This window comes from Prionailurus viverrinus, chromosome D2 (genome assembly GCF_022837055.1).
Source record: "Prionailurus viverrinus isolate Anna chromosome D2, UM_Priviv_1.0, whole genome shotgun sequence".
Lineage (NCBI taxonomy): Eukaryota > Metazoa > Chordata > Mammalia > Carnivora > Felidae > Prionailurus > Prionailurus viverrinus.
In genome coordinates this window covers 88,274,498-88,289,295 of record NC_062571.1, presented here as the reverse complement: position 1 = coordinate 88,289,295, position 14,798 = coordinate 88,274,498, and the positions used below count along the sequence as shown (strand labels likewise).

General features: G+C 57.8%; 1 protein-coding gene across 1 annotated transcript; it reads right to left on the bottom strand.

Annotated features, from left to right (window-relative positions):
- Nucleotides 1-2,062: 2,062 nt before the first annotated feature.
- Nucleotides 2,063-12,956, bottom strand: PAOX (polyamine oxidase). The gene is made up of 7 exons (XM_047825258.1): nucleotides 12,709-12,956; nucleotides 11,631-12,117; nucleotides 9,208-9,407; nucleotides 7,048-7,300; nucleotides 5,459-5,571; nucleotides 4,697-4,854; nucleotides 2,063-2,478 (listed from the first exon to the last, which is right to left on the bottom strand). The coding sequence occupies exons 1-7, from the start codon at nucleotides 12,890-12,892 to the stop codon at nucleotides 2,341-2,343; spliced, it is 1,533 nt and encodes a 510-aa protein (XP_047681214.1). The 5' UTR covers nucleotides 12,893-12,956; the 3' UTR covers nucleotides 2,063-2,340.
- Nucleotides 12,957-14,798: the final 1,842 nt, after the last annotated feature.

Here is a 14,798-nt window from a genome sequence, read left to right as displayed (position 1 = left end):
CTGAGCCTGGGATTCCCACTGCCCGGGTACTCTGTGTAAATGTAGTCAGGTTTTAGCTTTTTTTTAAATTTATTTATTTATTTATTCTGGTGAGAGAGACACAGACTGCGAGCAGGAGAGGGACAGAGAGGGAGACACAGAATCCGAAGCAGGCTCCAGGTGCCAGGCTGTCAGCCCTGAGTCCCACACGCGGCTCCAACTCACGTGTGGACAAGATCGTGCCCTAAGCCGAAGTCAGAGGCCCAACCAACTGAGCCACCCAGGCGCCCCAGGTTTTAGCTTTAATCTGAGTCCAACCAGCTACTCAGCGTACACTGGGTACAAGAATATTACTCTAAATGTAATTTTTGAAACAAGTTCCTAAAATTGCAAACATGCTTGGATTCTCCGCACAAAAATGTCACTACTGTGATGGTCTTAAACCTCCTAATTCTCAGCACTAAACATTCCAGAGATTGAGAAACAAATCCACCATGGGAGAAACAAATCCACCAGCCTTCCCAGGTGGCCTCCAGATGAGTTAGTCACCAGAAGAGGACCCAGCCCTCAGCCCCCCATCACAGAGCAGCCATCCCACCAAGAGGACAGCCTTTGTCACTCTGGATACAAGAAATGTCTCCCAAAAGCATGTGGCTCAATGAACTCTTGGATGGATGTCAACAATACAGATCATTGCGCCTGAGGGAAGCTGCAATCTCTCATAGATAGGACTGTAAAACTAAAGTAAAACCCTGTTGGGGCACCTGGGCGGCTCAGCTGGTTAAGCGTCCAACGTCGGCTCAGGTCATGGTCTCACAGATCGTGAGTTCAAGCCCCTCGTCAGGCTCTGTGCTGATGGCTCAGAGCCTGGAGCCTGCCTCAGACTCTGTGTCTGCCTCTCTCTGCCTCTCCCCCGCTTGTGCACTCGTTATCTCTCTCTCTCTCTCTCTCTCTCTCTCTCTCTCTCTCTCTCTCTCAAAAATAAACATTAAAAAAAAAAAAAACAAAGCTCACTGGTAGGTGTCCCGTGCAAAATCACTCCAGTGACACACAGCAGTAGACACACATACAGAGCTCTAGGGTGGAGGCAAGGAAGACCCCTTGGAGGGGCAACCTGATCTGGGAGGGGAAGGTATGAGAAGGGCCTGTGCAGAGTGTGCTGGGGCCGAGGGCATGTTGGGCACCACTCGGGATTGGAGAAGAGCCCAGACAGGCCTGGCCCCAAAGCCCTTCTTCCGAACACACATACACTCACCCCCGGAGCCAGGATGCCCCCACCCCAGAGCAGGACACAGACTGCAGCCAGAGATGAGGACAGGCACAAGCCACTGACTTCAAAGTGGGTGCAGGGCCAGCAGCCCCACCGCCTGCAGCATAGAGTCCAGGCCTCTGAGGCTCCTGCCTCAGAGGCACCCTCTGAGGGTGGCCAAAGTGCCTCCTCCAAAGTGCCACCCTCTAGCCACACCTGCCTCCCCTCAGGGCCTGTCCTGGGACGATGCCCAAGCTCTACGCCGGCAGTCGTGAGACTGGGCAATTACTGAACTCGACCTCTAGGTATTTTGTGCTTTCCCCAGCTGTGAAAATGGAGGTACTTCGACCCCCTCGCTGGGACAGTTGGAGGAAGGGAAGCTGAGGTCAGCTGAGCAGAACACCCAGGGCATCCCCACACTCTCACCCCAACACTGCCCGCTGCACTGGCATGCTCCCCACTCACCCTGACACACCAGCTGTCCCCCTCCTCTGCGTTCGTGAGGACTTGTTGTTCATCCACTTCCTCCAGAAAACCTCTGGCCCCAAGTCAGGACGGGGTGCCCCGTGCACTCATGGCTCCCGCCACCTGGCCGACACCCAGCCCAGCACGCCATGGGTGTCTGCTAAGGTATCTCGTCAGCACGGTCCTGAGCACCAGCAATGAGAGCTCGGGACACCAGGAGATGCCTGGGACCAGGGGCGACCACAGCACCCAAAGTCCAGGGAACTCAGGGGAGGGGGCACCGGGCCCTGCAGGGACCCCAGCCTGGGACCAGGCGAAGACAGAAGCGACAGATGCTGCAGCCCTGAGGTGGAAGGATGAGGACACACGGAGGCTTTAACACACTTTATGTGCACGCCCTCAGCAGCAGTGCTGGCGCCTTGCGTCACACTTCTCCAGGAAGACCTCGCACTCAGCTCAAGCTCGGCCCTGACCAGACTCCATGATACACGTGAGAAATGAGAGCTGTCCCCAGTCGCCAAAAAAAGGAAGGCTGTCATTAATATCCCCAAATCTTGGCCAGGCCAGACGCTGTCAGAGAAAGGATGGTGGCAGCCTCCCCCAGCACAGGAGGGGCAGAGCCCAGCTCGGAATGGAAGGAGCAGGGCTCAGAGCCGGGGCTCGGGCAGCTGCGCTTGGGTGTCCCACAGAGCGATGAGCCGGTCGGCCTCCCTCCAGCCAGACAGCAGAGCCCCGTGCGTGGTGGAGTAGAACGCCCGATGTGTGGCTTCCCCTGCAAACAGGACCTGGAAAGAGAAGCCGGGGTTAGCACAGGGCACAGGAGTCAGGCTGTGGCCACACGACTGCCACCGTGGCCACAGAGCTGGGGGCAAGGGCGTGGCTGTATTCTTCACTAATCCCACGGAGCCCCAAGACATCCGGAAACATGAGCAAACACGCCTGGAACCAAATGTTACTGCAAAATGGAAAATTCAACAGACCGTTTGGGATGCAATGTTAAAGAACATCGCCCAAAATGCAGAGTGACAAACCAAAGAGATGGAAATTAGGAGGGAAAAAGATAAGAAAATTTGAGGACCAGTCCAGCATCCAAACAACAGAAATCTCAGCAAGAAAAAGAGAAGAAAAAAGAACAGAGAGAAGAAAGCAAATCTAAGAGACTCTCCCAGCTGACAGCAGTCGCAGGGTGGAAGCTCCGTGAGGTGCGAGGCAAGGTGCAGGGTGGCGTCAGTGTGGGGGAGTGGGGCAGGTGCTTGGTGAGAGCAGGGCCCTAATGTTCTTCCAAGCTTCCTAGGAGGTAGGAAAGAAAGGAACCTGAATGTCCCCGGACTTCCCCACTGCAGCACCGGAGAATGTCTTCCACACCTGAGGGCAGTGACTCTCGAACTAGGGTCTACACCCAGTGTGTGGCTCTTACACGGCTACAAGTTTTTGGAGACGCCTCCCACTGAAAGGTAGGCTCTGCGTCCCGCCCCGGGAATCTGGGCAAGCGTGTGACCGCGCTGGGCAGTGGAGTGTGGCCCAGCCGCACCGTCTGGCACCCAGCAGCGTCCTGCTCCAGGGCACACCTGTGCTAAGAGTCGTGGGCACCACATGGGCAGCCGCATGAGGTGCCATGCTGTGAGGAAGCCAGGGCCACACAGGCCACGGGCAGGCACTCCAGTCAGGGTCCCTGCCCAGGGCAGCTGTGCAAGAGAAGAGGCCTCAGATGACCCCCGCCCCAACCCTGCGTGATCCCCATAGGTCGTCTTCCCAGCTGAGACCCCAGACATCAAATGGCAGAACCACACGGTCCCTTGTGCCCACCTATAGGATCTGTCATCATAATAAAGTATCTGTTTTGTACCAGTAGGTTTTAGGGTGGTTGGTTCTGTAGTGACAGGACTGGACCACCTAAGTATAGGGTAGAAAAAAGACATTTCCACACCTGCAAACTTTCCCTAAACATTTACCTCCATGCACCCCCTCCTCAGGAAGCTACTGGAATAAATGCTCCAACACAGTAAGGGTGGGGCTGGGGGCAGGCAGGCAGGGTGTGGGCTCCGGGCAGGTAGGGCATGGGCACGGGGCGTGGGGGGGGGGGGGGCAGGCCACAGCGGTGCCTGAAGGGGCTGGAGCTGACTCTGGCCCGAGGGAAGGAAGCGGGAGACAATGTAAACAGCAGAACCCAGGCAAAGAAAATGAGCCTGCACACTCTCTCCCATGCTCACATACATGCTGCACACACTCACACTGAGAAACACGCTCACATCTACAAAGAGGCAGGAAAAGGAGCCGCAGTTTCCTTGCACCCAGGGGTGGACAGGGCCTCACCCAAAGTACTGCTGCACGCATGGGGAGCTGGGGGGCACAGGAGTGAAGAGAGCTAACACCTTATCGGCCATAGCGAGAATTCAGTGATGCTTAAAAGTGAAAATTCAAGGAGCAACGTTATCAAACAAGCAAACCGAAAAGAGATCATAAAGCACATGGAAAACTGAACAGTGTTGGACAATATGGAGGAATTAGTGTAAATTCGTAACTGCGATAACGATGTTATAGTGACACATCTTCAGAGGGCATCCCTCATCCTTTAGAGACGCACACGGAAATATGTGCAGGAAGATGATGTCACCTGTGGGGCACGCTTCACGATCACGGGGTTGGGGGAGGTGAGTGACCGCCGCCACCTGACAGCTCAGAAGTCGGAGATGGAGACCCAAAGGTTCCACCTGCTTGAGCACACATTCGAAGTGTTCCACGACTGCATGCTTTGGGGCAGGTAGACGCGTTATTTGGAGATGTGATAAACCTGGAGAGGAGACTCCGCCAGAATAGTGTGGGAAGGGGGTGTCGGGCCCTCCACCAGCCTGCTATATCTCGTGTTATTTTATTTTGTTAGCCAGCACTGCCGAACTCTCTGATGCTTCAGTCTATGCGCATGTAGAATTCTGATAAAATAATACATGCGTAACAGTTCACAATTTCAAGAAGCCCACGGACTCCGCCCACCCGCCGCCTCACCTGCGCCTCCGCGCCGTCCGCAGGCAGGGGCTGCGCCAGCAGGTCCACGTCGTCCCCGGAGCTGCCCACCGCCACGTAGCTGTAGGAGCCCCTGGTGTACGGGGCGCTGTGCCAGCGCGAGCGCAGCACGCTCCTGGGCGCGGGGAGCTCGGCGTTTCCTGAACCCAGAGACACGCGTTACCCCTGCACCGTGGGCCGCCTGGCCCCAGCCGCTCTTCCATTTAAGACCCCGCAGCTGGACGGGGCGCCTGGGTGGCTCAGGTCATGATCTCTCGGTCTGCGAGTTCGAGCCCCGCGTCGGGCTCTGTGCCGACAGCTCAGAGCCTGGAGCCTACTTCGGATTCTGTGTCTCCCTCTCTCTCTGGCCCTCCCCCGTTCATGCTCTGTCTCTCTCTGTCTCAAAAATAAATAAACATTAAAAAAAATTAAAAAAAAAAAAAAAAAAGACCCCGCAGCTGGAAAGTCAGGAAACTACCCGGAATGAAACCCAAGCCACGAATGTATTCATCAGAGGGCTGCCTCTGTCTTACCCGCTTTGCTTAACTCAGAACCCCCAGAAACAGAAAAAAAGAAGTGGAAAGTGTTCGCAAAGCCATTTCGGTTCCTCAGAGATGAACACTCGAGTGACCCCACTAATAGAAGGGAGGACTGTCCTAGAGGCTCACAGCTCCCAGTTCACTTCTGCACAGCTGGTGCCCTGGTTGCCCTACAGAGTTCACCAAGGGGCCCAGGTGGTGCCCTGGCCGCACCCGTGCCCGGTACCTGTCACCCTGCGGAGCACTTGGGTCAGAGACAGAAGCACTTCCTCGTCGGACAGGGTCTCCATGAACTCGGACTCCAGCCCAGCGATGAACCCACAAAGGACGTGGGCAGACCTGCGTGGGGAGACACACCCCTGACATGCCTGGCCCCCAGCCAGCTGTGGCCACAGTCACCTGTGCCGGGCAGTTCTGCAAGTGTGGGCCACAAACTCCAGGGTTCTGTGAGGTCAGAGCTCATTTCACAGGGCGCCTGGGTGGCTCAGGCAGTTAAGCATGGACTCTTGTTTTCCCTGGGGTCATGATCTCACGGTTCGTGGGTTCGAGCCCTGCACCGGGCTCTGTGCTGACAACTCAGAGCCTAGAGCCTGCTTCGGATTCTGTGTCTCCCTTTCTCTCTCTCTCTCCCCCTCCCCGGCTCACTCTCTCTTTCTGTCTTTCAAAAATAAATAAAATGTTTTAAAAATTTTTTTAAGAAATAGTTACTTTTCATTTAAAAATGATATTTATGTTAACATGGTATAGGCTTACCATTTAAAAATAACAATTTTTAAATTTCTCAGTTTTAATCTCTAATTGGTAAATGCTCAGATACAACCACATAAACAAAAGCTCTTTGGGATCCTCGATACTTTTAAAGAGTATAAAGGGGGTTCCTGAGACCACAAAGTGTGAGAGCCACGACGTGTCCCCAGGACTGTCATGCCCACCAATGTCCTGAGCACAGAGCATAGGCCAGAGAGCCAGGCGTAGGGAAGCTGGCCGGGCCCCCCAAGCCACTGCTCCACCACCCATCCACACAACCACGGCCACATTTCTGAGCCCTGGAGTCAGCTTCATCCTCAGTGCAAAGGAGACATGCAGGGTCCCTCGTAGGCTGGAGGAGCCCGTACATCCTACTCTCATGACCACTGGGGATGCTCTATGCCGGCAGGCATGCCTGTGTTTTGTCCTCCAGGCCAAGAACATGGTCCCCGATCCTACCCCGTCTCTGTGTAGAAACTGGACCACAACATACTAACCACGTCTTTTGATCTTGCTGGAAAAATCAGCACCCCCCCCAAATTATTCATGGTCTTATTTCTGAGTAAACACCGAGTCCAGAGTTGCCACGTTATTTATGTTTTATGGCTGGGCCACACAATTTAGCCACTGATGGGTCTTTGATTCCATGACTTGTAAGGGTATTTGCTCAATTACTGCAACAGGTTTAAATACTGTCTTCCAGCTACAGACACATCCATGTTTCAAATTCCTCCTGAACCCTACATGCCCCAGCTTCCTGGGGATTTCAGGAAATACTTTCTTACTGATTGAACATTCCTGCCAGGCCACCGGCACATTCCAGGCCCCCAGGCCCGGAGATACGACAAGCTGCACACAGCAGGCTTCTGTCTGTCCCTGCAGGGGCTAGCCCCCTGGTGTCTGTCATCAGGCTCTGGCTGCCCTTGGGATCCCACCCAGAAATCCTCCAGAAACACCTCCCAGTGAACCAACACACCGCTGATTCTCAACCAAACTAAGGCCAACGAGCCAGCCCCTTCAGAGCTCACACCTGAAGCTTCCTCAGAGAAACTCAAGAAGCATACGTACTCGAAGGAAGGCAGGACTAAAAAGCCAATAAGCTTCTTGAACCAGACGTGCTGGAGCTCGGAGGCGCCGTCCTGCAGGGGCGACGTGTCTTCCCACACCACCTGGATGAACTGGCAGTCTGGCTCCCAGAAGGGCTCCTCAAACTCCAGGAAGATTTTATTGTTGGTCCCAAAGCCTATTTTCCTGATCGCTTCTGCCTTCTGGGTGGGCAGCGGGGGCTCAAAGAAGGTGTCCAGACGTTCTTTAAGAAAACCTGGAATTCATAAGTGGACCCAACTTACACCACATCTCTTAACCTGGAGGCGAGAGTCACACCCCGACCCCCGTCAGAGGAGTCAGAGAAGAGGCCTCCAGGGACCCACACCAGCCCCAGCTCAACTGGGCTCCCAGATGCCCGGCTGGCTCTGGCCATCTCTGGACTCAGCCTCAGCGAGCAGCACCACCGTGGAGGGACACAGAGGGCCCCGTGGCCAGCTGGTCAGGCAGGTGCCGGTGGCACACCCCCGAACCGTTCTCAGGACAGTTTCCCCTTCTAAACCTTCCACCTCGTGACGTCTGCAGTCCATGCTGACGTGGATTGGTTTGGAGGAGACAACAAACAGGCTTTATCCAGAAGCTACAGAAAGAGTATCTGCATGACAAAAAATTATATCTTGCCCAGAGTCAAACAACGAGGTGAGATGTTTGCAGCACAAGCCAATCTCCTTAAGACAGAGATATCTTGAAAGGCAGTGAGTAAAGGACAAACAGCCCAACAGGAAGCAGAGCCACAGGGGGGTCACGTGCCCTCCGGCACAGTCCCCGTCTGCCCAGCAGTTCCTCTACTGCAAGCCATGCCACAGACACGTTCGCACATGTGTTTTGTTTGTTTTGGTTTTGGGGGTTTTGAATTTTATTTGAGAGAGAGGGAGTGTGTGTGTGCGTGCATAGGGGAGCGGGACAGAGGGAGGGATGGAGAGAGGAGGGAGGGAGAGGGAGAGAAAGAGGGGGGGAGAGAGGGAGAGAGGGAGAGAGAGAGAGAGAGAGAGAGAGAGAGAGAGACTCAAGCAGCCTCCACACTCAGCACAGAGCCTGACACAGGGGTCCATCTTACGACCCTGGGATCGTGACCTGAGCTGAAATCAGGAGTTGGATGCTCAACCGACTGAACCACCCAGGTGTCCCACACAAGTGTGTTTAAATGCACGTGGGAAACGTTACGTAAAACAGAAAAAGTGAAAATAACCGAAACTTACACCGATTTTAAGTAATATTGAGTAATGACATCTTCAAATAAGAAACAACTATGTGGCTACGTGACAGGTGTCCTGGCTCCTTGTGAACAATATCAACATTCACAGTAATGCACCTGCTGATTATAGCAGAGGCTCAGCACACACCACAGCAGTGAATGAACACAGACATCGGTGGGGGGGAAAACCCACGTCACGGATCTATATGTGCTGAGTTGGAAACACTGACACAAGTTGTATTAACCAAAAAGACAGGGTTGGCAAGAGAGGAGCAGCCGAAGACTATGCTAATATGTCCAGTACGATTCCACATGTGGGAGAAAGAACTAGGTGTTCAGCAAGCTGTGTCCTGAAGGGACCCCAGGGTGCAGGCTGTAGCCACCGGGCTGGGGGGACTCTTCATCTTACAGCAGCTCTGGCCTTGCTAGGCTGGTGAACTTGGACAACTAAGTGTGGGGAGTAAGTGAGATAGCACAGACACGGCGCGGCTCCCAGCCGCTCCCATCCTTTGTCAAATTTCCAACTCCCACCAATGGCTTCTGTCTAGGGCATCAGATCTAGAATTAAACGGAACCCTCTACTTGACTCCTTTGTCAATCATACAAGGACTGAACCTGAGACCTGGCTGTCACACCCTTTGCCGTGTCCAAGAAAGCAGGGTTTGGGGAACCCCTGGAGGCAATCCCAACCTGTCCATAAATGACCCCTGAAGAAGCAACACGTGGGCTTTCTCTTACTGTGAAACTCAATTCCAAAGCATGCAGTTGCTACAAAACACATTAGAATAATCCTGTCCAGGACTACAACGAAAATACGAGCTTAGCAGCCGAACAAACACCACAGAGCCAGCTGAGGTGGGAGAGAGCCAGAGGCCAGGGCACCTGGGATGGGTGACCAGAGGGAAACCCGTGGGGGAAAGCAGCTTTACCTAAGGGCACAGTGACAATGACATGATGTGCAGGGAAGCAGCCTCCGTCCTCACACTCCACCAACACCGGACACGTCTCCCCAGGAGAAGAGGCTTCCCGGAAGGACCCATTCCAGTGAATGGTCTTCACAGGCTTGTTAAAAACTACCACGTCCTCGGGCAAGGAGGCCATTATGCGGTTTGTGAGCCCCTGGTAGCCCCTAGGAGAGACAGAAGCGCTGGTGTCTTCAGAGGAAGCCACTGGAGGAAGTGCCCTGCAGGGAAGGAGGGAGGAGGGCAAGGGTTCCCCCCACCCCTGCCCCTGGTGGTTTCCAGTCCACCTCAGTCGGGGCAACCAGGAGGAGTCCACGAGCATGAGCAAATGGAGGCAATCGTGGGAGAAGGCCTCCTCCCTGCCCGGCCTGGCCCCCTACTTCTGATCACAGATGCCCTCCTCTGCCAGGAACCTTGGGGTGAATGCCTGGACAGCCCAGGCAGACAGAGCCCAGACGGACAAGCCTTCGAGGGTCTCTGGAATGCTGGGGGGGGGGGGGGAGGGCAGGACAGCCACCCACCACAGGGGTGGGCTGTCTGTCCATCACGGGGGCTGAAGCCTTCACACAGCACTTAGCACATAAGGGGCCTCGTAAACACGGGCAGAAGAAAGCTCTGTGAGACGCACTGCCTTCTTCTAAACACCTTTTCTTGAAAATAATTATTTTTCCTAAATGAGCAAAACTAGAGAAACAAGCGATCTCTCTAAACCAGGGAAGACTAACATCCCCCTGACCCTGTCACCCTCCCCTGCTTCCCAGCTCGACCTGAGGTAAATGGAAGAAGTCCCAGGGTGTATGGAGCGGGCCTGGGTGCGTGGAGAGGTCACGACTTCAGAGGGGGCCTGGATGGGTGGAGGGACTGTGGGGGGCCATGGGGGGGGCCTGGGTGGGTGGACGGACAGTGGGGGGACATGGAGGGGCCTGGGTGGGTGGAGGGACGGTGGGGGGCCATGGGGGCCTAGGTGGGTGTAGGGACTGTGGGGGACATGGGGGGGCCTGGGTGGGTGGAAGGACAGTGGGGGGACATGGAGGGGCCTGAGTGGGTGTAGGGACAGTGGAGGGACATGGGGGGGTGGAGGGACAGTGGGGGGACATGGGGGGGCCTGGGTGGGTGGAGGGACTGTGGGGGACATGGGGGGGCCTGGGTGGGTGGAAGGACAGTGGGGGGACATGGAGGGGCCTGAGTGGGTGTAGGGACAGTGGAGGGACATGGGGGGGTGGAGGGACAGTGGGGGGACATGGGGGGGCCTGGGTGGGTGGAAGGACTGTGGGGGACATGGGGGCCTGGGTGGGTGGAGGGATGATGGGGGGACATGGGGGCCTGGGTGGTGGAAGGACAGTGGGGGGACATGGAGGGGCCTGGGTGGGTGGAGGGACGGTGAGGGGACATGGGGGCCTGGGTGGGTGGAGGGACGGTGGGGGGACATGGGGGCCTGGGTGGGTGGAGGGACAGTGGGGGGACATGGGGGGGTGGAGGGACAGTGGGGGGACATGGGGGAGCCTGGGTGGGTGGAGGGACTGTGGGGGACATGGGGGCCTGGGTGGGTGGAGGGACGGTGGGGGGACATGGGGGCCTGGGTGAGTGGAGGGACGGTGAGGGGACATGGGGGCCTGGGTGGGTGGAGGGACGGTGGGGGGACATGGGGGCCTGGGTGGGTGGAGGGACAGTGGGGGGACATGGGGGGGTGGAGGGACAGTGGGGGGACATGGGGGAGCCTGGGTGGGTGGAGGGACTGTGGGGGACATGGGGGGGCCTGGGTGGGTGGAAGGACAGTGGGGGGCCATGGGGGCCTAGGTGGGTGTAGGGACTGTGGGGGGACATGGGGGGGCCTGGGTGGGTGGAAGGACAGTGGGGGGACATGGAGGGGCCTGGGTGGGTGGAGGGACGGTGAGGGGACATGGGGGCCTGGGTGGGTGGAGGGACGGTGGGGGGCCATGGGGGCCTAGGTGGGTGTAGGGACTGTGGGGGGACATGGGGGGGCCTGAGTGGGTGTAGGGACAGTGGGGGGACATGGGGGGGTGGAGGGACAGTGGGGGGACATGGGGGAGCCTGGGTGGGTGGAGGGACTGTGGGGGACATGGGGGGGCCTGGGTGGGTGGAAGGACAGTGGGGGGACATGGAGGGGCCTGGGTGGGTGGAGGGACGGTGAGGGGATATGGGGGCCTGGGTGGGTGGAGGGACGGTGGGGGGACATGGGGGCCTGGGTGGGTGGAGGGACGGTGGGGGGACATGGGGGCCTGGGTGGGTGGAGGGACGGTGGGGGGACATGGGGGAACTTGGGTGGGTGGAGGGACATGGGGGGCCTGGGTGGGTGGAGGGACGGTGGGGGGACATGAAGGGGGACCGGGGGGTGGAGGGCTGACTGGGCGGGTGGGGCAGGCACATACCCAGGAAAGGTGCAATCCAGCCCCGGCAGCACGGTGTATTCCCCGAAGGGTGCGAGGGCCACCAGGTCCATGCTGTGGGTGCCGCTCACACAGCACTCCACGTTGAAGAAGCTGTTGAGGATGGCCAGCTTGAGCTTCCTGGTCTCCTCGTCCTCCGTCCAGCCAGCTGCATGCTGACTGATCTCCCTCTTCAGGTACTCCCCGACACTGGGCACTGGGGCGTCCGGCAGGTGCAGGAACTCCCGAGTCTGGTCGATGAGCCCATAGAACAGACCAGCCATCTCCACCACCAGCTCATGGCTCACACTTACCCCAGAGCTAGTGTAGGACACGGAAGGCAAGCCCACGTGGCCCCCAGTCTCAATCAGCTGGTTCTCCTCTGACAAGTCCTTTTCCTCCAGCAGCTGGTACCTGGCCGCCAGCTGGAAGACGGGGTTGCCCTGGGAGGGCCCGTGGATCCAGTGAGCACCTAGCTCTACCACGCCACCTGGGAAGGGCAGGAAATGCCACCTTGAGGTTCTCTCTCCACAAAGGCCACCCCTGAGCCCTTCTCCTGGATCACACGCAGCCCTGCCCTCCCCAAATAAGCTCTGAAAACCAGCCCAGGGTCATAGAGTCCCTGAAAGATTACAGTCCTTCATGGCAGCACCTGCTCAGACCTGGTTTAAGGGGGACACTTGAGGAGGGGGTGCTGGCCTGCACCTGCGCTGGGAGGACACGTGGAGAGCAGGCATGGGGGCAAAAGGGACACCTGGGAGTCGTCCCGAGGCTGGGGGGGCCGGGGGGGGGGGGGGGGGGGAGAGGTGGGGGGCGGTGCTACTTGTGGGACACAACAGGGGCGACTGCAGAGACATGGGTTACCCTCCTCCGCAGGGGCAGGCCCTGCCAACCAGGCAGCTGAGTTTCGGGGACCATTGAACTTTGGCTGATTAAGTGGGGTGGGGCGGAGATTCACTCAGGGGACCAGGTAAGGCTTCTGGGTCTGTTAACCCTAGGCGCAGGCCGGACCAGAGCTCGGGCGACACCCGCTGGGTTCCAGAAAGGGGGTCCGGAAAGGGGTTACGAGAAAGACCGTTACCGAAGCTGCGCTCTGAGCAGATGCGGCCGCCGGCGCGGGAAGTGGCCTCCAGGACCCGCAGCCGCCGGAAGGCCGGGTGGCTGCAGAGCCTTTGCGCCGCCCCCAGCCCCGCGATGCCACCGCCCACCACCAGCACCCGCGGGCCGCGACCCGGGGCCTCCGCGCTGCCGCCACTCGACTCCATCGCGCCGTCCCGAGCAGTCGCCGCGCGTCTCCGCCGCTCTCGAGTGTGGAGAGCACCCAGAGGACCGGAGGCGGGGCGAGGGGCGGGGCGAGGGGGCGGGGCGGAACTGGAGGTAAATGGGAGTTGGAGTGGGAGTGGGAGTGGGAGTGGGGCGGGGGTGGGGCTGGTGGAAGCGCGGCGCGGTGGGCGCGGTGGGCGTGGAGCGGCGCGGGGCGGGACTGCAGGTGGATGGGGGGCGGCGGGCGAAGGGCTGCGGGCCCGAGGCCAGAAGGCGTAGGCCCGGAGGTGGAGCAAGGAGCCAGGGGCGCGGGGCGAGGCCAGGCTCAGGCGCCAGCCCCACCACGAGACCCTGTGGGCTGGGCTCGGGGTTCCCGGCCATGTTGGTGGCGCAGAAGTGCAGGCCGGGCAAGGGCGAGCGTGGCGCCGCCCGTGCGTGTCTCCAGCCCGGTTGCAGGCGCCGAAGCCCCGCTACTGGGCCGTGTGGGCGAGTGTCCCCACGGGGGGAGGATGCGGCCGGCGGCCGGCCAGGCGGCTCGTGTCTCCTTTCCAAGGAGACGTGGGAAAGGCGACCAGGAGGCGGAGGAGACGCCTCTCTCCTGCCTCGGAAAAGCAGGTGAGCGCCTTCACCTTAGGGCGTCGTGGAGCCCATAGGTGGAAGTCGAGGACGGCCGTGACGTCAGGGTGGGACCGGGAGAGCTTAGCACGTACAAAGCGGGACTGCGCGACAGTCTCTCGGCGACGACACTGTTCTGTGTGTACGTGGTCACGTGTCTTTATACACACGTGTACCACACATCAAGTACGAAGTTCAAGATGTACGAAGTTCAAGATAAACGAAGGTAAGTGAAGAACTTTCTAGCACTTTCCCCCTCCCCCCACTGGTCCCAGAAGCCGTTTAGTGTTTAATCAAGCATACCGGCCTCTCTAGAGAATTCCCCTAGTTCAGGAGGGTCTTGCAAGAATTAGAAAGTTCCTGCCCTCTGCCCAAGGCTTTCCTGTAACCACGTGTTAGCGCATGTCATTCCTTCTTAGCCACGCACTAGTCCACCCGGAGGCTTCCGTGGGCTTTCTGTGGCCACCTGTGCCCGCGGGCGAGGGTGGCCAGGGACGGGAGGCTCTGCAGGCTTCAGCCGCGAACTCCTTGGTCGGCTCCAGTCTGGGCGGATGGTCTGTCTGGGTTTCCCCCGTCCATCTCCCGAAGGATTCCCTTCTCTCCACCTGTGCTGGCCCTCTCCGGCCATCTGGTCTTCTTTTTCCTTGATTCACTCACCTGTTTTGGTGAAGCTCAGAAGAGGTGTCTGGGATATCTTTTTTGTTTAATGTTATTGCAGACCTGAAAATGTCTTCGATTTGCCCTCACACACTCTAAGCAAAGAATTCTAGGTTAGAGGCTTCTTCCTTCAGACTGTGAAGGCATTGTTCCCTTGATTGTTAGGGGTGCTGTTAAGAAATTCACAGGCTTTCAGGGCGCCTGGGTGGCGCAGTCGGTTGAGTGTCCGACTTCAGCCAGGTCACGATCTCGCAGTCCGTGAGTTCGAGCCCGGCGTCAGGCTCTGGGCTGATGGCTCGGAGCCTGGAGTCTGTTTCCGATTCTGTGTCTCCCTCTCTCTGTGCCCCTACCCCGTTCATGCTCTGTCTCTCTCTGTCCCAAAAATAAATAAAAACGTTAAAAAAAATTTTTTTAAAGAAATTCACAGGCTTTCAATTTATAATCCTTTACCACAGTGGAGGCTGGTTCCTCCCTGCAAATTTTCAGGATCATCTATTGAAATTTCACAACGTGGTGGCTCCAAGTGCCTGGATTTTCCTTCACTGTGATGGGAACTCAAAGGGCCCTCAGTCGGGAAACGCCTGTCACTCACTCCCGGGAACTTCTTTCGTAGGCTGTTTCACTAATCAATCATTT